This window comes from Apaloderma vittatum, unplaced genomic scaffold (genome assembly GCF_000703405.1).
Source record: "Apaloderma vittatum isolate BGI_N311 unplaced genomic scaffold, ASM70340v1 scaffold36743, whole genome shotgun sequence".
Lineage (NCBI taxonomy): Eukaryota > Metazoa > Chordata > Aves > Trogoniformes > Trogonidae > Apaloderma > Apaloderma vittatum.
The window spans coordinates 27,160-52,369 of NW_009708058.1; the positions used below are offsets into that span (position 1 = coordinate 27,160).

General features: G+C 45.8%; 1 protein-coding gene and 1 non-coding gene across 2 annotated transcripts; one reads left to right on the forward strand and one right to left on the reverse strand.

Annotated features, from left to right (window-relative positions):
- Positions 1-252: 252 nt before the first annotated feature.
- Positions 253-21,633, forward strand: REEP1 (receptor accessory protein 1; the record flags this gene model as incomplete). The annotated part of the gene is made up of 6 exons (XM_009866421.1): positions 253-325; positions 3,309-3,385; positions 5,294-5,414; positions 6,983-7,096; positions 14,836-14,886; positions 21,465-21,633. Coding segments are annotated over 6 exons (605 nt in total), but the record flags the coding sequence as incomplete, so codon positions are not given.
- Positions 21,634-24,172: 2,539 nt separating this feature from the next.
- TRNAV-GAC lies at positions 24,173-24,256 on the reverse strand. Its single transcript is given in 2 exon segments — positions 24,173-24,208; positions 24,219-24,256. It is a non-coding gene; the product is annotated as a tRNA-Val (tRNA).
- Positions 24,257-25,210: the final 954 nt, after the last annotated feature.

Genomic DNA, 25,210 nt, shown 5'->3' on the forward strand with positions numbered 1-25,210 from the left:
AGCTGTGAAAATGATTGTAAAAGAAAAGCCAGCCTGAATCCCTGCTCTTCATTCGTGTCACTGGCAATAGTTTTTCTGAATTCAGTGATGCAAAATCACTCCTGTACTATACTTCGTGCACTCAAGCTTAAATCAAATCCCAACACTTTTTACTAGTGCAAGAAACACATTTAAGAGACGTGGGAAAAAAAAATCTTTCCCTGTGACAGGAAATCAATTTAATCCGTTTGTTGTTTGTGTGTTTTTTTCCAGGCTTATATTTGGCACTCTTTACCCCGCGTATTATTCTTACAAAGCCGTGAAATCAAAGGACATCAAAGAATATGTGAGTAATGAGGTTTGTGGCTGTGTCAGGGTTCCTTTTGTAAGATTGCTCCTCACCACTTTGTAAAGGTGTTCCCTGTGTTCTGAGAAAGCTCATAAACCAATGCAAAGGGAAAATTGGCCTGGAGGTGGACTGGCTGATTGCTAGGCACAAGTCTCCTTATTTAGGGGACTTGGGTTTGTGCTTCTGGCTCTTCTGTAGACTTGATGTGCTCCTTGACAAATGTATGCTATTTCTCTGGTGGTACAAGCTAAATACGGCCGACTTAAAAGGTGTTTGGCACCCAGAGCTTTGCGTGTTTTCCTTTGTTTCTGAAGAGCAGCTTCAATCAAAGCCTTTTCAAAAAGCCTTGAAGCTTTAGCTGCTCATTCAAAACAAGCATCAGAGGAGGCAACTCAGAGCACATATGACTGAATCCTCAGATAGAAACATCCTTCCTTGTGGAGCGACCTATTTACAGGCAGGTCTGGCAGCTGGATGTTCTGTCTTGTCCTTTTGCTGAAAAGTCTTCCCTGGGCCCCAGTTTCTAAAGACATATGAGACCATCAGGGGAAGTGAAACGTAGGAGAACCAAAACAACTTGGATACTGATGGGGTCCTGTTGAATTTGTAGTGCCCTTCACAACCTGAGCTCTGTTAACTTCACTGAACCTGACTCAGCCTCCAGATCTTGACTCTTCAATCCTCTCAAGATTCTAGGGATAACTCGCCCATTTTCTCCTCTGGGTAACACCACAGATGAGTATCCCATTAAGTCCTTAGTGCCCGCTCAAACTGGGACTCACTGTGGCTGCTGAGATTTTTCCTTGCTATCAGTCCCCTCCTTCAGATAATAGTTTTGGATATTTTGAGAATCATAAGAGTTACAGAATGCATAAAATACTTAAGGCAAAATCTCCCTGCAGCCCTTGCGTAGCTGTGCTTCTGAAGGTTTTTACTCCCTTTGCTTGGAAATGTGCTAGAATCCCCAAGCAGTGTCTGCCACTGATACTAAACATTTCCATAGTCCTTCTCTGGAAAATATTTTGTTCAAGTGTCCAGTTCCTCTTGGTAATTCAATTTCAAAAGAGGAACTCACATCAGATACGAAGGGGTATGACTCAAATGTGGGAACAGCTAATCTAAGACTTGAGAAATTTACACTGACAGAGTACAAACGCTTAGTGTCCCAGTCAAAACTTAGCTCACTGTAGTTTTATTTATATTTTTATTTTGCTTGGTCATAGCCTTTTGAATAAATGGTGCTTTAGGGTGATCCAAGCCAATGTACACCGGGTGCTGGTTTGTGTTTCAAAGTTTTGCTGCCAGTAATGTCTTCACTGACAGAACCCTGCTGGCAGCGAGGCTTTAAGGGAGGCACAGTTATGTAAAAACTCTGGCTGGAGCTGCCCCAGGAAGACAATGTTCTTGGGCGTTTGGCAGTGCCATTCCACTGCTAGCATTAAATATATGCATCAATATAAATCCCAGAGGAGCAGTTATATAGCTGGGTGACAGGTGCTCAGGGAATAATTTCAGTTCCTGCAGGGAAGTGGAGAGAGACTACAAGTGCTGTCCCCGCTGCATCAGGGAGAAAGTGGAACAAGTCATTTCAGAGCTGGTGAGATCCGGATTTATTGCCGCCTCCATCCTCCTTTCCCCCGAGCAGCACCGGGTGTAGGCATCCCTCTAGTCCTGCCTTCTTTCCAGCCTTCCCTTTCTCTCTTGCAAGTATCCCAGCCTAGGGTAACATGGTCCAGTTCTCTAATTTGTGGATTTAACTTCCTTAAGCTTCCTAACATTCCAGCAAAGCTGCTTAAGGATCTCCATTTTCAAATATAGCTAATTAGTCAACAATTTTCAGTTAAATTAAGATGGGAAGACAAAAGTTGTTTTTTCCTTTGGAAAGACGGATAGATCCTTACAGCTGTTTGACCTTTGATGTGTATTTTTACAATGAAAAAAAAAATATTGAGAGGGAATAAAAGGTTTCTCTCTTATCTCTAGTACTTGGAAATCATTCCTTACATCCATCGTCTCTGTGGTGACAGAACCACCGAAAAGGAGCACCACATCACTGGATAAGAATCACTACAAGTGCTGGTGGTGTGTGACAAATACATTGTTTCTTTCCAGCCCAAGAAGAGCCAATGCTGCCTCTATCAGAATAGTTTAGCTGTGCTTTTAAAGGCCATTTCATGCTCAGTCACAAAAATCCCCAGATTCCTGAATTGCTCGAGGTACAACACTTTCCCTGACCAGGTCGCAGTCCCCAAGGTCTCTAGGTCTGTCGGTATCAGCACAAAGGAGACCGTCTGTAAATCGCCCGCCCAACAGTGGAGCGACACAGGGACAGCACAGGATTTCACTACCAGGGTGAGGTAAAATGCTTTCACCTAATCCCCAGGTGAGGGATTTGAGCTGACGGACTTGTCACTGCAATGGGCTCAGGGTGTGGATGTGAGGACACATCTGCCGCTCAGCTGCTGCACGCTGAGTCAATAAGTTGTAGTGAGTTGTTTGTGTTCCTGATTCATGGGATGGGCAGTTCTATCTTTACCTCTTGCTGGCTAGTTTTCGCTGCCTGTATTTCTTATGTAAGTAACTACGTTCTGTCATAATTGCAGTTTGGCCAAAAATATAGTATCAACTTCTAGAATTATGAAGAGCCAAATGAGATTTTTTAATGCCCTATGACAGGGCTGTGGTGCTCCGCTAACTAGTAGAGCTTCCTCTGTAGGGAGAGAGTCACACTGCTCCTCTTTTCATGAGACCAGTCCTAAAGGCCACGATCTTCTTTCCCAAGGGCTTGTGTGGAAATCTGATGTGTTATGTGCTGAGGTGGGGGTAGCTCTGGCATTTTCAAATCTGTAGTAACTGTTAAATACACAACAGGTGAAAAAAGAACTGTTTTTCTTTTGAGAGTTATCCTGTGCGCTTGTCTGTAGGAGACAGTTTGAGGCCCTTGAAGAAAAATGACCCAGCTACTGTTTTTGTTTACCAGGTCAAATGGATGATGTACTGGATCATATTTGCGCTTTTCACGACAGCAGAGACGTTCACGGATATCTTTCTTTGCTGGTGAGCACCAGATGGGAGAGGGTCTTTGGCACGAGATGGAAAAAAAGTGGAAAGATTTACAAGGGGTGAAGAAAAAGGTGCACAAAGGTGCACTGCCTTCTGAACATGGGGTCAGCAGTTTCAGGTGCATAGAGGCAGTTTGTGTGGAGGAGCCACGCTTCCTTTCTCAGTGCTGTCACAGGAAACGCAAGAAAAAGGATGGAACTGCTCAGTGGTATCCTATTAGTGAGAAATCACTACAGGAGTCTCAGTGCCCTGTCTGTCAGAGAGAGGCGCAGCTGATTGCTGAGTTGGATGCTTGCAGAGATCACCACGTAAACAGCAGCTGATTTAGCTGAATGCAGAGTTCTAGACTTATGTAGTTGTTTCCTACAGTAAATACACAGACTCTAGGAATCAGGCAGAAGCAGCCCTGCAGCACAGGACTCTGTAGGTTGCTGTGGATGGTTTGTGCCTGCGATGTTTTGCCAGGCCCGTTCCTGGGTATTCTGGGCTTACGGTTTGATGGAGGTCAGCAACAGTTCAAACTGACGGTGGAAGGATTCCTGGTGACCTCTGTCAGGACGAAAGCACATAAATGCCTAATTATCAGAGTCAGTTCCTTCAATTTGGATGCTCAAGTTTGGAAACCTTTATTGCTTGATTGCCCTTTTTAGTAAGGGCTTTCTGGTGGAAACCAGTGAGATCAGTAGACTTGAGGATGAAAATGTAACTGTAGTGCATAGCCCTCACCTCAAGCTTGTTAAAGGTGCTGCACACCTCTAGTGAGTCCTCCAGACAAAGGGAATCAGAGGTACTTGGCAACATGTCGGAACTGTTGAAAAGGAGATAAAAGATGTTATTGTCTCTCTATCTAATTTGCATGCAGATCCACCTACACTGTGTTCATCTGGAGCTTTGTTTTTTTGGAGGATGTGTTATGTGGGTCTCCCGGGAGGAATGACAGAGGGCTTGTCCAGTCTGTGAGATCAAGTATGCTGTAGAGATCCTCAGTGAGGTGGAAAACCAACCCGGCAAATTCATGTTCAGAGCAGAGTGTGGCAGAGGCCCATTGGGTCAGACCTGGCTGCTGTGTGGCCCAGCTGGCTCAGTGACAGTGCTGTGCGAGCACAGCGAGAGTCTGCCTGGGTTCAGCTGGGCTGGTGCACGGCCATCACAAGGTCTCTGTGCTGCTCTTGCGTGCCTCTAACCACAAAAGGGTTGCGCTGGTTCATCGCGCTGCTGGCAGCAACGTGCCTGCCCACATGAGGATGTTGCTAGCCAGCCAGCCTTGAGCGCTAGGCTTTGTCCCCCAGACCACAGTGGGGATAATCTCATCTCAAGAAGTCCCTGGCTTGTTGTTACAGCTAACATGTGTCCTGTTGCCAGTCAGTGACCTGTGTGTTTTTTCAATGCCACCTAAAATCCACAGTGTGGATCTCTACCTTGGTGTCTCTTGTTGCTTGGATAACAAAGATTCTTGTATTTCAGTTTCAGTCAGATAAGTGTTATCTTAAAAGCAGAAAGGCAGAGAGACGAAAGGGCCATAAATATATCAATGAAATACTGATTTGCTGGTTTGCTCTTCGCTCCCTCATAATGACTGGACGTGCTATGAAGGCAGCATCTGTGCTCTTTGAATGGTAATGACTGGGCGCGCTATGAAGGCAGCATCTGTGCTCTTTGAATGTAGAAAGCTCCTTTTAGCACAGAGCAGAGTCTCTTCAAGACCATTAAGTAATGGCCTTGATACCTGAGTAAAGTTTTACCCGCATGCCTAATTGAAATGTGTGCAAAGGTGAGTGAATGTGTTTAGGTGATTGGTAACTGCCCTAAGCTAGACTGGCCGGTTCCTTCCTGTGCTGAGCATCTCTGTTTAAGGGTGGTGGTTGAATTGAAAGTGGACGTTAACTACTCTTTTTCTTCTAGGTTTCCATTCTACTATGAACTCAAAATAGCTTTTGTAGCTTGGCTGCTCTCTCCATACACAAAAGGCTCCAGCCTCCTGTACAGGAAATTTGTTCATCCAACACTTTCTTCAAAAGAAAAGGTAATCACAGGTGCCCAGGTGTTCTCTGGCTAGAGCAGATCTACAGTGTGTTTTCTCCAGTCTTTGAATCATTCATTTTCACTAAAGGGCTGGGAGTTGCTGTTCATCATCCTTTACCATTTGATCATCTCTTTTTGGTTAGTGTTTTTGTTCTTTGTGGTGGTTGTGTTCTCAAATACTGACATCTGTTCAGCACACTCGTATTAACTCATCTTTGTGCACTTGAGAAGCTGGGAGAGAAGGGGATAAAAATACCTTCTGAGCTGCTTTGCTGAATATAGCTGGAGTGCTATGTTGTGGCTGCGTGTAACGATTAGAGAAACAGGGTCTAGCAGCCAGGGCTCCTTAACTTTGTTCCCAACTCTGCCCAAAACCTTGTGCAGGAATGAGACAAACAGCCAAGCCTGCCTGAAAGAGGCTTAACAAGCATTTCCCTGGCTGGAAGGTGTATAGCATGCAGTATAGTAAGGCAGGTGGCGTGTTGACGTCCTGGGTTGAGAAATGTCTTGCTCAGATTCATGGTGTGTCTGGGACCATTTCAGCTTGAATGATTTGCCTGCCTAGGAGATTCCTGGGGCTGTGAATGGGACATTCACAGACAGATTCATTTGACTCATGTGGATGCGCGTGCCAAGTTGGTCACGTATCAACAAGCAAACCACTAAAAAATGAGTAACTTTCCCACATTGGCAACTACGGAAGTGAAGGATCTCCATTCAGCCAGAAGCGGTGTAGGAGCAGTTGTATCTCAGCCCTGTCCAAGCAGGACAGTGGGGAACTGGTCCCCGATGTCTCTGCTTCCTGGGAACTTCTACTTAGACTTCTCACAAATAGTCCTTGTGCATTTTAGGCTGCCACCTCTTATCTACTGAGAATAGGGAGGGAATCACTGAGCAGCCAGCAGCTTCTCGCAGCCTCCAGTCCCTACGAACCCAGAACATCCAGCAGCTGAGCACTCAAAGTCATTGTTGTTCATTATCAGCCAGACTTCTGTGTCTTGAGGGAGGGAGGGTGAGGGCAGGAGTTTTCATAACCGTTTCACTGTGTATTGAGCAGCATCCAAGTCCAGAAGCTCTGGGCTCACTGTTTCTGTGAGCCTGTTGATGACCCCAGACACTGCAGTGATGTGCAGAGATTTCTCAGATACTTCTGAGACCACCAGTCCTGGACCAAGGGCAGTACAGCTGCAGCTGCCTGGTGGGGCAATCCAATTTGTACTTAAAGTCCACAGATGGCAAATGGCTCCTGACACACCCTGGTCCACTCTGCCCAGGTTGATGTGTCTGTCCTGCTGCCAGGACTTACTGGTGGTGGTTGCAGTGGGCAAGTGTATCCCAACTTCATGTCTCAGTCTTCCATTCGCAGAATAAAGAGTTTCCAGTGTGTGCTCCCCTGAAATCCTCTTTGTAAATGTTGGCTATAAACTTCTCTCCAGCCAAGGTGGAGGAAATGGAGGATGTCTGCCTTCATAAAAGATGACCTGGTCCTGCTAAGAGTTTGAGGCTGGGAGATTCTGAACTTGTCATTTTTGTGCTTTTTTGTGTGTGTTTTGTTGTCTGCTGTGACAGGAAATCGATGACTGCCTCGTCCAGGCAAAAGACCGGAGCTACGATGCCCTCGTGCACTTTGGGAAGCGCGGGCTGAACGTCGCAGCCACGGCAGCTGTCATGGCAGCTTCAAAGGTAAAGGTGTGGGCCAGGGTGGTGACTAATTAGCATCTCATCTGCATCCATTGCCAACAGCAGCCATAGTGTGGAGGGAAGAGATGATGAGGGTAGGGATTCATTTGCTGATTTTGATCATGCCTCCCAATCTCCCATTCACCAGCTACACAAGTGCCTCTTGGGATAAGGACACTGAGTGTGGTGTCTAGTGAACCTATTGGAGGTCAGAAAGGAAGAATTAAGACCAGAGTCTGCCTCAGGACTCTGTTGAATTTTATATTTTACATCAGTAACCAGGTGACAGCGTTAGCAATTCTGTTCATTGCAGGCTGGGCTCTTCATTTTCACTGTCAGAAGAAAATGCTTCCATGAAAGATGCTGACATTAGGTGAACGCTGTTAACACCTTGACAGAGAAATTTTATTTTTTTTTGGCCAGCACCTTCTGCAGTGAAAGGAAAGGTGATCTGCACCCCGGTTTTTCAGTTGTTACACTGGATTGCTGAAAAGTCTGGGGCATCTAGTGACCTATAATTTGGGTACCGACAGAAAGCAGTTGTGATCTGAAGTTTGCAAAGGCTCAGATTTTATCTGCAAGGCTTACACATAATACACCTGGTGTATAATCCTCTAGAGATGTGCTTATGCAAGAATGAATGGGAAGTGGCATTAGCTGCTTTTGGAGAACGAGTAGATATTGTATGAGTGGTCTCGTCTGAGGAGGTGTATCCTGTGCTCTGTTCCTGGCTTAGAGCCAGAAACAGAAAATAGCTGTTATCTGGGTTTCTTTGCTGGCATAAAAGCTGCAAGGACTTGATAACTGCACTTTGTGGTCCTGCTCTCTGGATGTGGATTATCATGGCTTGAGGGGGATGTGTGCAGTGACTACACCCTTGTGTTTTGGGGGCAAGGCTTGTATAAAAGATGCACCTTTCATGCAATCGATAGAATTCCTTTTGCAAAAAAATAGAAGCATGTGGGCAAGGTGGATTCTGGTATTAGGAAAAACATATGAACAAGGTTGAAGGAAATTATTTTCCTCTGTCAAATGCTTTTCATGTGACATCAGGCACATCGTTTTCATGTCTTGGCCTTACTTTCTGTCAAAATGCATAATGCATCTTTAAGAGATCAAATAGCATTAAGTCTATAAAACGTGTCCAATACAATACGTTATAGAAGTATGGTGCCCCTGGGATATGCCATGTGCATGCAGGTTCACAAGGGTATGCAAAAGCTGTATTCCATCCCAAAGAAAAAACAGAAATTGCCTTCCTTTTTCCTGCCACAGTGCTGTGGCTGTCAGGCCTGCCTCAGTTCTCCTGAACTGTTGCTCTTCAGTGGAGAGGCTCTGGTAACACAGGGACTGCTGGCTGATCCAAACCTGGGCTGAAACCTGCCGTAAATGTGGAGCTAAGGCAGAGCTGTGTGCTGTATGCCCAACAAAACAACATTTGTGTGATGCCTCCATCACACTTAACACTTTTGCAGCGCTAGGCAAGCCTGAAGAAGTCACACCACGGGACAGACGTAGGCTCTGGGATTGCCTTTGCTCTGAGCCCCTTCCTGCAGGGTCCTGCAGACTCACTGTGCTAGAGCTGATTTTAGGACATAGTGAGAAACGTGTGAACCCCGAAGGAACTTTGGCTCCTGTTTGAGTAGCTCTTGAATATAAGTAGCTCAACAGTAGCCACAGCGTCAACCTGTTCACCTCGGGACTGCAACAGCATCTTCCTCGGCTCTTCAACCTGAGTGAACAGTCAGCACCACGGTTTTTCTTCCTACAGTTCTGCTTCTCTGGTGTTTTTCTTAAGAATCTTGCTGTCTTGAAGCGTGGCTCCAGTGACAGCGGGAAGCTGGGTAGAGGGGAGTAGAGTCTCCAGGGTACAAAGAAACCGTTGTTTGCCATGAATTAATGAAGATCCCCATTCAGTGCTGGAAGAAAGCAGCCCTGTAACTTGTTGGGGTGTTGTTGTATGGCACATCTGCCAACCTGACTTGAGAGAAAACAGTTAAGATATTGCAGCCCATAAATGGACCAGAAGAATCTTTCCTGCACGCTACTTTGGGGAGGGGCAAAATGATCTATTTATAAGATTGGGGGGATTGTTATTGGATTGACTGATTTTTGCAGCAAAGCAAGGACTGTTCATGTCTTTGCTTCAGCTTTGACATTTATATTACACTCAATACGTGACGAAAAATAGGACTCCTGGCTTCCATCACCACTCCAGCATGCAGCCTCCAGCAAGTTGCTTGCTTCTGTGTGCCTCAGGGTGCAGATCCAAGAAACAGGGTGAGCTGATCTGATAGTTCTTCTCCTCCAAAACGGAGCGATGCTCCAGCTGCCGTTGGGTTTTTATGCACCAGCTCTTTGGATGTCCTCAGGTTATCTCTAATCTATCAGAAGGATAATCCAGAAAGAGAAAGAAAGGGAATACTGTTTATTATTCTCAGTACAAGGGAAGGGGCAGAACTGCATTGCGAAGAGTATGGTCAGAGGAACAGAAAGCAAGATCTTCCCTTTCTGGTCATGGGAAGCAGACAGGTTAGCTCTGCTGCTCATGGAATCACGCCCTCAATACGTTTACACCCTTCATGGAGTAATAGTCAGGAACGGTTAAAGAAGCTTCTGTCCCTTGCCCTTCTCAGACTGAATTTGTGGTGTTTGGGGCAGGGAGCATTGAATGGCTTTGATTTACAGCCTGATGTGTTGCAGTACAGAAGTGCTGAGCTGGAGTTCCTCAGGTATTCAGGATGTGAAGTGCGATGGGTCAGGTGTGGACGTGTCTCCATTTAGCTGTCCTGGCTGCTGTGAAGGGAGCGGTTTCCGAGAGAGGAGGGATACAAGCAGGTATGGGCGGTAACAGCTTCTCCTGCCCTGGTTTTCAGCTGCTGTTAAATGTTTGTCAATGCCCTTACTTGCTCACTTGAGAAGGAGGTATAACGGAGCTAGATTACCTTGCGTGAGAGAAGTTTAAATGACTAATTATCTGGAAAACACTTTGAGTTGACAGATGCCAGACACCACTGCAGTGCTGTCCTTAGGGGGAACTTTCCAGGGAGGGAAGAAAGAGAATACTACTTCTAAGTCTTATCCTGGCTTTCCCAATACCGAGGTTTAAGGATATTCAAGTGGTCTCTGATAAGTATTAAGTGAAGATGGGAAACCGAGCCCTGAACAAGTTCATTCAAGCCTTTAACGGGTTGTGTTAAACTGGAACCTACAGAGCTGACCGATATTCAGGAGCACTGAGCTCCTGCAGCTCCCCTTGAATGAAGATGGCTTTTACCCAGCAAGTGAATATGAGGATCAGTTTTATTTCTCGCCTCTCTTGGATTAACGGGTGAGGAAAAGATACTTTTGTGTTAAGACGTGGACCCTCAGACTTTGCGTGTCAGCATCTTCTGGTGGCAAATACACAGTGAGATGCTGGGCTGAAGGTGTGCTCTGTACAGACCTGTTCTCAGTAAAGGAGCTTAAACCTAACAGCTCCTGTCCTCAGAGACATGTCTCCCACTGCATAGCCCTGTCCTCTCCTCTCTCTCTGAGCTGTGGCAACTGATCTGCTTGTGTTCCCATAGGATCTGTTGCAGTCATTTATCTTAAGGGACAAGATCTTTGGGCAAGGCCCATCTCTTCATTCTTTTTACCCACCCTGCAGCACAGTGGGGCTGGCTCTCTGATCACCATCAGTGTGTGACAGGCTGCTGCCTATGGATTTACCGCAGGCTAAGCTGCTGTAAACTGCACAGCCCACCTTCCTCATCTCTGAACCTCTGGCCCTCTCCCCTTTCTGTCTTAAGTAGCCTACGGTTTTAGTTAAACAAGTACAGGGTTGTCTCTTCCTTTCTCCCTCTCCCTTCTCCTCCTCTGTTTTGTTTTGAAGCCACAGTTGTGCTAACGCTGGCACAAACCCGTGCCAATTCATTTTACGGGCTGAGGAGCTGTCAGTGTCCCAAGTATCCCGAGTCTGCCCAGCTGGCTCACTTGGATGTTTTCTCTCTCCAGAGAGTCTATTTTTGATGCTCTCTAAGCAGACAGAGCATTGGATATCTGGTATCGTTAGGCCTGCTAGGTGCTCAACAGCTTTTTTTCCTTGCACCCAGCAGCTTGCATCCCCACCAAGGAGCGTAATCTCATTTGGGGCTCTGTAATCCTGTCCTCATTGCTTGGTCATTCTGTCACACGCTGAGACTTCAAGTGGGTCAGTCTTAAGTGGCAGGATTAGATGACCAGGCAGTAAATCCTGCTGCTTTTTTGTGTGTTTTCAATTAGTCCAACTATTTCAGCCATTCCTGCTCCCAGAAGGTCCTGGCCACTGACCACCAGCTGCAAGGTCTTGCCCAGGCAGTGGAGACTTCAGAGGGAAGCTTGAGCGTAAGAGGGCTTTTCACTGGTACCGTTCAGATTGCTGATGTTGTTGTTCCTAAATCAGGGTTCTTCACCCGGTGCACAAGAGCCCAAAAACACCCAGAGTCACGATATTTGTCTTTATTTCAATTCTGCACTGCATAGAGTGCCAGGCATCTAACACAGCTAGCACACCTCTTAAGAAACCTGTAAGGCCTTTTACATAAAAAGATAATGAAGGAAAAAAAAGTACCAAAAGAAATTATTGGTCACCTGCACTTAAAGAGCAAAAGTTTGATTGTGTGTGTTTTGACCGCTGTCCAGTACATTATATTACAGTGGTCTTACATTTACATTTAAAGTCTCCTCCCAGAGGTGTGGTTTTTAGTATTATTATCTAAGGAAACTAGAGGTTGTATCTTATCTGATCAGCTGTCAGTAAATTCTTACTTGACCTTACATGCTGCTACAGCTCCTGTGTGATACTTTTTGAACAATAATTAGCCACAAAATAGGTAATTACAGCATTCTGTTATTGGAGACTTTTCATTCTCCTTGCTGTGGTCTCAAACCGGACCGTCATAATTGCCTAATTTTGTAAATTTTTAACTTCTCTTGACATCAGTATAAGAGGCTGGGACACATATGTGGCTGCAGTGAGGAGACGTACCCATGGCTCGGAGGCAACACGAGCCTCCTCCAGCGCACCTGTACATATGCCCTCGCCGTCACCGTGCTCCCAGCACCCTCCCCCGTCACCCTGAGCCTCCCACCACCTGCTGCCTTGCCCTACCCCCAGTCTCCAACTCTTTACTCCCTGCTACTCTGCCCAAGACCCTGCCTAGCCCTGCTGTCACCTCCTCTGTCTCTACACCCCTCCCATCACCAGTTTTACAATCTCTCCCTGGCTCTCTGACCCTTTCCTTTCAGCCCTTGGGTTTCCAGATACAGTCTTTCCCCACCCCCAGGACAAATCCTGCTGCCAACCACTTGCCCATCCCCAAGCTGCAGCCTCAGCTCTGCTGAAAAAGCTGCACAAAACATCCCGCAGCCAACAGAACATGGTACCCCAGAGGTTTCTGATAATGTTCCTTCCTCTGCTCTTCTGCCCTCCCGTGTGTAGGGCAGGGACTGTCTGCACAGCAGCTGGTGCTGTGGCCCGTCGCCTGCCCCTTGGTCCAGCTTGCCTTTTAGGAAAGGGAGCGGGGCACAGCGTGCTGCTGGCAGCGGGCACAGCGCCTTGGCAGGAGATGATAAATGAGGTGGAGGGAGCACGCACGCATGACTGGTGTCGATGAAAAGCCCGTTTGTGCCTAATAAGTCTGAGAAACAGTCCAGGGGCTTTTCATGCGTGGGGAAATATGGCTCGCAGCGCTGCCAAAGCCAGCAATCACTGGTTATCAGTTAAAAAGGACCAGGCATGCAGACGAAAGCGGGAGGGTTTCATTATGCTCATCTACCTCCTAAACTCTCAGGAGCGCAGCGTCAGCAGATCCCAAACTGCTTCAGCTTGCAGCCACCTGTCTGGGCCAGCATCATTGCTTCCATTTCCACCTTTGGGTTCACCACTCCCTGGTGGGGCCAACAGCTGTGCTAGTTTAGCATCCCTTAGCCCAAGAAATTTATTGGAAAGTTTCCCGATGCATTTGCTGGTTTTTAAACCAGCTCTGGAAAGGAAATGGTGGTGATGATTTAGATTTTATCCTCTCTAGTCAAACAGCGTCTTTTCATTCATTTCTGGTATTTGGCTGCTGCAGCCTGTCCAACTGCCTGAAGGGCAATATTTAGATCCTTAATTTTCCATGAGAACTGAGACTATTTACTGCAGGATTTTGGAGCAAAAACTTGTGTGGGAAAGAGGTTCTGCCTTTTTTTTTGATGTGGCAGTGGAGAACTGCACTTGAATTGTGAAAGGGGAAGGCAGGAGATGGGGAGTATCCTTTAAGATGGATAAAGCCTCTTTGTAATGATTAGATCCCACTGCTAGGAGGGAAAGTGTTTCTTCACTTACGTATCAGAGGGCCGGTCTGACCAATCTACTTAGGACTGTCTCTGTAACAGCCACATTGTGTGTCCTGGTCTGTAACATGGCCAGGAGCTGCAGACGTCAGCAGTGATTTAGAGGCTGCAGCTTGAGAAACCTTTGGGGACCCATTAGAGTTACCTCAGAAGGGCTGAGCACACTGCTTTTGAAAGTATCTTCCTTTAAAGAATCTCCATTTGGGATCCAAAATCGAAGATCTCACGGCTGAGCATGTTACACCAATAAAGAGGAATGACTTTCTTGAAATGCGAGGTAGCATCACAACTGCTCACAGTATTTTGTAAACTGTTCCTGTCATGGTGTGATGTACCTTTCTAAGTCTTTGAGAATCTGTTTTTCCCAAATCAGTAAAAACCTGACGCAGTTGGAGCTACAATCCAGGTAGCTGCTTCCACTTTATCTCTCATGTTGGCTCTTTCATTGGTATCTCCAAGAAGCAGACAACAGCCAGTGAATGCCCAGGACAGCAAAACCAAACAATAAATTCGTACGGAGAGACCAGGCTGGGAGAGACAATAACAAATAGTTCCCAGGAGAGGAAATGAACTGCACAAACAAAAAGGGTGGATGAAATTAAGTTTCCACCATTAACATTAATGTCAGCTGGTTTCCCTTTGAGTCTTTAATAGTGTCTGGCGTCTCCAAACCGGGTAGCTGTTCCAGGCTAGGCATGGCACGCAGGTCCTGGCCATAAGGATATTGCTTGTAGGATATTTGTGTTCATATGGTGGCAGAAGCAATTTCCTCCTTCACTCAGGCCTGTGCTCAGAGCATAAAGCCGAAGGTTTTGCTCTTAACGGGGCCTTCCTGCACCCAGACTTGATAACGCTTCTGTGTGCAAACTTCTCCTCGTTGCTGTAATTCCCCAGCGTTAGCCTGCTTCTTGGACGACCTGTCAGTCACCAGGACTAAAATGACTGCCACGTGTCCCTCGCCTAATCCTGTGCCTAAATTAGTAATAAATGCACTCTGTTCTTAATGATCTTAAATCTGGATTACCGAGGTGGCCAGACACTGGGGGTTTCTCCGGTGGGAAGCATTGGTTAAGAGCAAGGAGCGAGGTGGCAGCCTATGGTGTTTATAATTTACTTTACTCTTTAAACACACCTGCTAGGTAACACCCTGTTAGCTGGGGTTATGGAGTGGTTTCTCCATCTCTGGGAAAGCCAGGGAAGGGAGAACCTGCGTTCAAAAGTGTAGTCTACAGGTGGGTGTCCCTGCTTTGTGTGTGTGTGAGTCCCTGCACATGGTGCCCAGTGTCACGCTCATGTCTTGCCTTGAGTAGTTACGCTTCAGATAGACTTTATTCTCAAAGCTGTTATGTGTGTTGCCACAATGGCTCTCTTTTTTCCCTTGCTAGGTCTCTCAGCTACTTCATTTACACTTGTTTTTGGACCAGAAAAAAGGGCAGGTAATCTGCTGAGTGCTTATACTAACCCCTAACTAATGACTGCCTCCCCATTAGACTAGTTTGAACTGTTTTCAGCTGAGATTGGTCTGAGGCCAGATGCTGTCTGCTCCACTTCCAGTGGGTAGATCCTGCGTGCTGAGCTTTAAAAGCCTGTCTTTTATATTATCGTCAGAATGCCTTCCAAGTCCTCTGCTGGCAATCAGAGAGACTCCAGCAGCCAGGCAGGGAGCTTTGTATGTGGAAAACTAATCTAACTCAGGTTGTTGCTACTGCATTGGCCAAGCTGTTGTGTTGGCTGTTGTTTTCTCGTTAATGGATAAAGGGAGCTTCTCTCCCTCTGCTGGGATCCCATGAGCATGATTGGGGTTGCAGTGGAGCTAGTGAGGCCAGGACTTGGCTCACCAGACGCATCTCGGCAAGCAATTTCTGACAGGTGGGGTTGGGGGAGTCCTGCTGATGCCGTAGGGATAACTGACATCCTGGGAACATGCACTACGCTGTGTAGTGAGTACCTGCAGGATGGAGGCTGTGACATGCATGCAGACGTGTCTGCTAGCGTGGAGGAGAACTGCTAACCCAAGTCACAGCCAAAAGAGAGGAGGACATTAACAGGTTTAGTGTTGTGTTGGAAGTGTGGTGAGCGTGACTTAGTGTTCCCTTGCCTGTCCATTAACTACTGATCCTAAGACGCAAAAGGCCAGAAGGTGCCATCCTCTATTAACACTGATCGTATTTAAAGCTTCTGACTTGACATTTTTTGGTTTGTGCCACTTCACTGTGCTGTGTTATGGTTTCCACAGTTGCAAAATGGAGTTTGTAGGTATTAGAGGTGTTTTGAAGCCTTAATGTCTACAGAATTCTTTCAGATTGTCAGACTGAAGGTATGATAAAATCTAAACACTGTTGTTTGTTTATATTTAGATCATGTTTAAAAGGACTGCTATATAAATTGCAGATTTTAAAATGATGTGCCTAAAGCTAGCTATGTACATTAAGTATTTTTAATGAATATTTCCATCAAATGTAAATGCAGTTTTTCCAGACTCCTTTTTAGAGAATGTGAATGCAGAAATTAATTAAAGAGAGGTAAAGCAATTAAGACAATTCCAGCTGTCTCTGACAGAGTGCCTTTTACAATGCCTGTCGCAATGCTGACTTCAGGTTTTGTAAAGGATCAAGATTTCTGATCACAGAATCACAGAATGTCAGGGGTTGGAAGGGACCTCAGAAGATCATCTAGTCCAGCCCCCCTGCCAGAGCAGGATCACCTACAGTAGGTCACACAGGAACGCGTCCAGGCGGGTTTTGAATGTCTCCAGAGAAGGAGACTCCACAACCTCCCTGGGCAGCCTGTGCCAGGGCTCTGTCACCCTCACAGGGAAAAAAGTTTTTTATAATGTTTTTGTGGAACCTCCTATGTTCCAGCTGGTACCCATTGCCCCTTGTCCTGTCATTGGACGCTGCTGAAAAAAGCCTGGCTCCGTTCTCCTGCCACTCCCCCTTGACATATTTATAAACATTTCTGATCCTTCCAAACAAATATTGGTTGCATCAGTGTTTGTGCTCTGGGCCCACAGAGGTTAACGTTCATTTCTGGAGGCGACAATGTCTGCAACATTTAGAAGAAGGTATCGTGCAGCAGGTTAACTGGATTTGAAAGCTCAGTATGTTCATACAGTTTTGTCCTCCTCTTTAAAACAAAAATAGGGTGCGAATGTGCTAAATGTGGTTAAGTGAGGTATGGCTGTACTACAGTTGTGATTTTGACTGAAGCGGGTAGATGTACCTCAATTAGTTCTAGATTAATCACTGTGCCACACAGATGGGAGCTTTAATTTCCCTTAAAATCACAGATGAACTTCTGCAGCTTAGATGTCCATGTCTTGATGGCCGATGCCGTAATACCCTTGGTAGTGTCTTGAATCTGAATAAGGTTGATACCAAGTGACAGCAGTTACTGGGAGATGAAATTACCACGTCCTCTTTAGTGTTTGTTCTTTGTCCTGTTTAGTAGCACCGAGCTCTGTCTCTTCTCTGCCCTTGTAAAAACTGTCCCGCGTATGGACCTAGTGAGCTTGGTAGGTCCTGGGAGAAAAGGCAAAGGAACCCTGAAGGTCTGCTTGTGCTGTACCTTCACCTATGGGGTGAAGTTTTCCTACAGGCGAGACGATCAGATAATTTGGGAACAGACACACCTGCTCCCACTTGTTGCCACCAAACCCTCACCATCTAGCAAAATCGCTGCGTACTGGATGGGAAGTGCCGTGCTTACGGGGATAATCTGTGCTCTAGAAGAAGCTGTATGAGGTGGAAGTTGAGTCTAGGTAAGTAGTCTTGTGCCCAGGGAGAGTAAGGCTCTGTCTTCCAGCACCAGTTCACGCTCGTGTCCTCTACCAGGGAATGAAGTCTCCAAAATACAGGTCCCACAGTGTCAGCACAATCATCCTGACAAGTCAGTTGGTGTTCAGGGAGGGAAAAGGAAGAGAACTGGTGTCATCCGCAGTCCCACGGCCTTTCCAGTTCTCATTTTCAAAACGTTGGACAATACCAACATGCTGGTTTGCTGTTAACACAGTGAAATGCTGTTGCCACTGCTACTATCATGATATTACCGGTGTCATGCTTGCTAGGATAAAACTAGCCCAGATCCGTGTGGACATGCTGCAGGCGTGCCTCTGGCCTGCAGGGCAGACGTAGCTTCAGGACCTGGATCTTCTCTTTCTGCAGACCGACGCACGGTGTGCTGAAATTCTTAGGACATCTCCTGTGTCTGTAGCAGTTGGAAGAGCATCTGTGTGATCATGGCCAAGACGGTAAACAAAAATTCCCAAACAGCTGCTCCTCATCTTCCACGTGACTGTTTAATCAGGCATGGCCCAAGATGTGTGCGGCGCTGAACCCGTTGTGAAATAAAGCTGTTAACTTGTTTTTTCTGTTGTTAAGAAATTATAAGCCTTATTGTGGAATAATCAGCGTTACAGCTGGATAAAGTCTTTATTGTTAAAACATGAAACTACAGCAGTGCGAACCTTCACAGTGCTGGCTTTTCAAATGTTTGTGATTTCATGTATAGCAGTGGCTTATCCGACAGGGAAATTAAGATTGGTAACAGCATTTTCCGTTGTACTTTGAAACCATCCTGGTTCTGTTGTAATCATAATTTCTGCCATGTTTCTATTTGAGATCAGGTAGAAATGGGGCAGCTAGGAAAGAACTGGGAGTGTTATGTTGTGCCCTAGGAGCAATAAAATCAAGTCTATTCCTACAAGGACCAAAGATGGAAAAAAAAAGAAAGAAAAGAAAGGGAAGTCAGAGGCTTTCACAGGTGTTCAGTGTCCTCAATCTTCCTAAGCCTTTGCTATTCCTGCCATTCCTGAGTTTTGGACAGACTGTTTTAGGGAATGATAGGAACAGTAATACTTTCCTGTTACCTATGTGATGAGCAACGTTCGTCTGTGCTGTTATAAAATCAGTTTAAATTAGAGTAAAAATCAAGAAAAGACAATTTTAATTTTTTTTTCTTGGAGAAAGTCAAAGTTATTTAACACAGCTGCCAGGACTGTGTTGTGTGTTGTATGCTAACGTCACAGACCCTCAGATGACAGGCACTTATCAAGCCCTTCTTTCAAAGCTCTCTCTGGGGCCTTTGATCGTTATATGCTGATATATGACAAGTTGTAATGCAAGAATATTAACATATTTTCTTTATTTTCAATGCCAAAGGGTATGTTGGTGTTGTCTTGCGTGCCGGGTTGCTCTGACGTGTGAATCTTGTCTCTAATCTGACTAATGTCCACATCCATAAATCACTCCCTGAAGAGGTATGTGGGTTAGCTGCTTGAGCAGAGCAGCTGGGAGGAGGTTTAGAAGCCCGAGCGCTGCCGACACTTGAGCTGGCACTTCGGGAGGGATCCAGCACTCGGGTTACAGCAGCTCACCAATCGCTAACCCTCTGGCTTTGCTGCTCCAGTCGTTCTGCAACAGCAAAACAGCATTTAGCCGTCTGATTGCTCTCAGCTTGCTCTTGCTAGAGGTCTGCCTGTTGTAGTCAGACTGCAAGGGAGGATGTTGTGTGGTAGCTTTAAATCAGCTGCTGAGAATAGCATGGCTGTGCAGGAATTGGGTGCAAGCTACAAAACTCACCCAGAACTGCACTGCCCTGAGCTCTGGGCGGCCGAGATCAGACCCAGCTCACCAGCCACACAGGGAAATTTTGGTACGTCAGCGCAGTAATAACCACAGACTGCAAAGTAAACATTACCTTAGTCTGGCCAAAGAGGAATAACTTGAGATGTTTCCTAGAAGGAGAACATGTCGCAAGAGTCACTCAGCCACTGGCAGGAGCAGCCAAAGTTCAGGCAGCAACTCTTGTGGCAAGTCGAAGAGTGAGATGGCAGAGGTGAGATTTTAACAAAGCAGAAGTTCTTGGGACTCTGCTGACAAGCATATAAAATCAGCAAAATAGAATGTCTTGGTATACAAGCAAAAAAGCCCCATCCTTTTAAAATACTTTGAAATGTTAAACAGGCTAATGGAAGAGAGCAGAATAAGAAGAGCATGGTGGGTGTATGGACACTTTTCTGTAATAGTCTGCAGAAAAGCTAAATGCAAAATCCTGTCAAATATGGTCTACAAAGAGAGATCCTAAGAAACCAAAGATTCAGTAAAATCAAATTAAGAAAACACAGTGCAGCTTCCTGACTAGCTCCACCAGGTGACTCTGCCCTACAAAGGACAGATTGGTTTTATTTTTCTTAGATGACGCATATTTTTCCAGTGATGATGCTTTGGGAGGCATTGAAGAAGTTATCCAACATGCACTGTTTCTGTCTTGCTGCTGCAGAAAAGTGCTGTAGCCCAGGATGTCTAGCCTGCCTGTGATTAAATTGATAAGCTGGGGGGTTGAGAAGGAAATTTGAACCAGTTTTGCTTGTACAAAAAGCTCCAGGCTGGAAAGTTGGGAGATTACTGATCTAACAGTTCTCTTGGAGGTCGAAAGTGCAGACTGCCCCAGTGACTGCAGTTACAAGCCCCTGGTGCCTCGTCTCTTGACAGTCCCTAAAAGCAATGTGCTAAGGAATTTATATGGGGTAGAGGCACTGATTTTCCGTTACTCTGCATGCAAAATTCCTGAAGTGATATTGGTAAATCAGTACTTAGAGGTAAGTTCAGGCATTGCCTTCCCAGTGTAGCAGGGCCTGTGCACTAGGGCACCTCGTGCGTTAGCAAGGAGTGTGTCCAGCCTTGCCCTGGATCGGAGATGGTCCCCGTGCCAGGCCAGCACCAGAGCGTGCTGACCACTCGCCCCCCACCTGCACCCTGGTTTTGGGAGTAGGATGCTCAAACCTGCAGCCAGGAAGGGAGGAGTGATGTGTTCTGGTCCAGCCTCAGCCTAGAGCCCTCTGGCAGCGTTCAGGCTATGCTCATCCTTGGGCACTGCTTTGGCAAATAACAAGTCTAAAGGAAATTGGTGTGTGAACTGCCACAATGTGCGCAGTCTGTTTTGTTAAACAGGGCAATATTCACTGTGGTTTGCCATCTTTCTGATTTCACCTCCCTAGAAGCATTCATTGAATTTTTCCTAGTTTGCACTAGCAGAAATAATTTTAGAATCATGCTTTATGTATTTCAGTGGTTTTTTCGAGACTGTGCTATGAAGTATCTTTCAGACTTTCCTCACCCCCCAAAATGTTAAAACTTAAATGTACTTTTGATCAGTCATGCTGTTTCTATTCTGAATGTCACTTCATGTAGCCAGCACAGAAGGACAGATAAGTTCTGTATTGCTTGTATTTTCTGGCATTTTTACTTTATGGCAGTGGTTGGAGTATGAGGGTTACAGAATTCAGAAAGAGGTATACTTCTTATCAACTTTTTGATGAGATATAGCTTTAATAAAAGGTGTCTTTTAGCTAACGCATCCTTTACAAAGAACAGTTAAATTTCTTTCCCCAAGGAATATATTTGTTGCCTGATTGAGACCTAGTCTAAAAAGGAAGAAATGCATTGTGTTAGTTTATTTCTTCCTTAAGCTGTGTGAAAAAAGCACTGGGATATTTCCTTGCATTTAACAGTAGCATTTTATTACTTTAAAACTTCCTGTTTTCTGCACTCTGGAAGTTCTGTCTATGACTGAGAACGGCTGAGTGAATATCATCAGAGTTGGTTAACTTTAAAAATGAGTTATTTTGATGCAGACCATTTAACTGTGTTTCTGAAGCCAAGCACCTGTTTGACTCAGATCCTAGTTAAGAAAAGGACCTGCTTGTATCTTTCTAGATACAACACCCTCCTCCTTTCGATGTGGCCAAGGCTGCTCTGAACTTCAGATGACTGCTTTGAGGAATCAGAGCTGCTCACCGTCAAGAGTTTGACTGTCTTTGAGTGTAGAACTGCTCCAAAAGAAAGAGCAAAGAGAGGGAAATGACACTTTTAACAACTCATTTTTGTCCTCTCCAGGTTATTGAAACAGGCAATTTTTTCTCTTCCTATTGTCCTGATGGATTTCAATGAGTAAAGGAAAAGAAAGGCTCAAATTCTAACTTTTCTATGTGTTATTTGCTTCCTTGTTTAACTAGGGACAGGGGGCCCTGTCTGAGAGACTAAGGAGCTTTAGCATGCAGGATCTCTCGACGATTCGAGGAGACAGCAGCAGCACTGTTCCTCCTTCAGTCACTGTACGAACAAGTAGCAAACAGAGCCAGCCAAAACCATCCAGAAGTGCATCGGAAGGCACTGGCAGCTCAGGTAAGTGCCAGCGTTATTTTCAGTGTTGTGTTGTCTGGAATTCCACACAGTTGAATGAAGTCATGCAGTTGGCAGGAATATATAGAAACAGACGTTGCAGGCAGCACACACCAGAATTCACAGGACACAGACATGCTGTGGAGTCTCTCGGCACTTAAGAGAGAAAACAGTATCATCGTTTGGTGGTTACTATTCCTGGCTGATAACCGAGGACGGGACTTGAGCACGAAAGGGAGCCAGTGTGGGTCCTTGCAACTCGAGCTGAAAAGCTCTGACCTGGGGGCTGCAGAGCCATGGTGGGATTTCAGTGAGGGGAGCTAATGAAAGTGCAAAAAGAGGGGATAAGCATGCACAGTAGCGGGCAGGGGTCACTATCGTCATCAGAGCCTCCATGTGGTGATACAGCCTCTCTCTCTCATGTTATCTAAGCATAAATGTGACTTCTAATGGTTATCCAGTTTGACTTAGGCTCACTCATGCTTCTTCTAAAGTGTCCAGTAGCTGTTACAACACTTGACAGTTGTAGTTCCAGAACTTTATCACTGGTGGAGACTACCGAGAAACAAAACCCGTAGAAAACACTTCTAGAAGCAGAGCCCAAGATCTGACAGCTATTTATGACATGAAGAATGTCTGACAAGCATTGGTTTGGAGAACAAGCCTGTCTGACGGGCAATGGTTTTTTTGCAAATTCTCAAAGAACAAAGGGAAGAAACATCATGGTGGGAATAAGATCCATTCCTGAGGATTTAGTTACAAAAATTTATTTCAAGCCAAGTTAAAGAAATCTTTGCAAGCCCAAATCTAAGACATTTAATTAGAGGTAGCTTTGCAGATTAGATCTCAAAAATTGAGACAGAGGGTTATCCCAAGGAGCGGGTTCCAGATGGCTTCTGGGATTCCCAAGTACCACCAAAGATCGTGCAACTCGGCTGCCGTGACGAGAAGCCACAGAAAATTGCAGGCGTGTTGCACTTGGTAGCTTGTGAAACATATGCTGACAAGTTTGGAATTTAGCGGTTTCAGCTTGTGTGTGTTGAGGTCTGTGCAAACATTCACTGTGTTTCAAGCCTGTGTAGATTGCTGCCCCTTCCAGTTTGCTTTGGTTTTGGAATATGTTAGAAATACCTTGTCTCTTCTTTCCAAAAGAGTATCTGCTAAGCTCTTTACAAATTCTGAGAATCAGAGCTCACAGACTTCTCTGCTTATTTGTTTCAACATCATCTGTGGAATAAATTCTCTTTACAGGTGAACTAAAATAGCTACTGTTGGTGCACAGTGGTTTCATCCTGATGCCTGTGTGAGCTCTTGTATACACGACCTCTGTCTGTCCCATGTCACTTAGTGATTTCACAGATATCGCTCATCTAGGAGCCTGCTCATGGGCCCCTTCTCCACCCACGGACGATACGGAGAGACACCTCCAGAGGGTGATTTCACTCCTGGGCAGTGGCATTGTGCCATGTGGAAGAACTTTGCTCTCACTTTTAATCAGATCAAGTGACAGATGTGGTCATAGTCTCGTTCTGTTTTGTGTGGGCACAGTTCTGTATGTAGTCAGAATGCAGAGAGGGGCGAACTGATCTGTCAGAGCTGTCTCGTGTGTGACCTGTCAGCCAGACTGTATCACATCTAGAGGGCTGAATTCAGAGTGAACTAACACTGTTCTAGGCATACCAAGTACCAAGCCCAGACATGGTCCCATCACTCCAACGTCCATGTTTGTTATGTTGAAGCGTTGCACATAAGCAAGGGGCTGACAGAATTCACTACTGCCTGTTGGTGTGCTATATATACATGTAATGTATGCATGTATGAGTATGTGCCTGAGCAGTGACTACAGAATAGCTGACACACAGCTGTTCTTCCTGTCCCAAAGCCCTCAGATAACACAGATGTCCATGTCAGCAGTCCCTGCTGTCTTGCAGAAACATTAGACTTCTCTTTATATTCCTGCTTTAGAGATAACAGGACTTAGTCTGACATCAGAGAGAGTCAGCAAAAATACCCCAGACTGTCTGTTTGACAAGAGAATGACTCAGCTGAAGACCATTCCTTTCTTGTAAAATGTCTTGGAAGCCACCTGGTATTAGAGAGCATGACAGTAGTAGCTGGGATACATGAAATGACTTTAAGAACATTAGTAGTGAGCATGGCAGGGACTGCAAACATTGTACCCTTGGTTAGAGTAGACATCCTGCTTTGTGGAAACTTTTGGGGAAGGCTTGAAGAAATGGATCCTGTGTCTGCAGAAGGCACAACATGATGGTTAAGAGGCAAGACCATGAGTTAGGACACATGAATTCATGCCTCACTTTACTGCAAAATACTGGTGTGACCTGGAGCGTACCTTTGTTCCTCAGTGTGCCTGCAAACAAGAACAGATTGTACTTCCCATGCCCAGGTCTTGAAAGCCATACGTGGTAGAATCATAGAATCATAGAATGGCCTAGGCTGGAAGGGACCTTAGAGATCATCTAGTCCAACCTCCCTGTCATGGGCAGGGACGCCACCTCTCGACTAGACCAGGCAACAGATGGGGACCGAGCGGGAATCGAACCCGCGACCTCGGTGTTGGTCCTTGTTGTCAGCACCGTGCTCAAACCACTGAGCTAACCGGCCCCCTAAAACTGGTATTATTTCCAAAGAGGACAATTAGAATCCTAGAATGGCTCAGACTGGAAGGGACCTCAGAGATCATTTTAATCCAGGCTCCTGTCACCAGGAATGCCACCTCTTGACTAGAGCAGGCAACACATGGGGACCAAACGGGAATTGAACCCGCAACCTTGGCGTTGGTAGCGCCACGCTCAACTGACTGAGCTAATCGGAAGATGCTTGTGTATTTTAAAGTCATACCTTAGAAGACATCCTAGGTGCCTTTCCTATACACCTTACTTCAGTGAATATGTGAAATACCCGTGGTTAAGTCCTGTCTATGGACCGACCCCAGTTTTGCAAGAAGATTCCTCTGTTTATAGTAAGAGCGTTCTATCTTGCCACTACCTCTGAGAATTTCCTGGACAACTGAAATGTCTTTTTTATGTTTTCCCTTCTTTCATTCTGTCTGTTGTTTCCCGGTCCAAGCACTGGAGAAACTGCACGTGGGTGTGGTGTGACCTGGATGGCTAGCTCATCTGGGTGCCACTCTTAGAGCTCTTCTGCCTTTTGTTCATTCAAGTGCTTCCATCCCCACCCATTTCCCTCCATTCTCCAACCTACTGCAGCAAGTGCAGCTCTCGAGGTCACTGCCTGAATTTACAAATGGTCAGTAACTGTGGCAGAGATGGGAACCTGAAGTGTTATTTTGATGGGATGCGCTGAGGAGCGCTGCTGCACGTGGGGTTTGCTGCAGGAAGGGGCCACAGCCAACCTTACAAGTGGAAAAGCCAAGCACTGCTGTAGCAGGTTTGATCCTCTTCGCTTTGGGACTTGCGTGCCCATGCCTGGAAGTGTGTGGGAGCATCACCGAGTCCTTCGAGGGTCACAGTCTTTGATGGAAGAATATGTACACAGGTTGCCTAAGGCAGTGCTTTTATAGGTCCCAACTGAGTGGTGCCGTGGACTCACTTGAGGG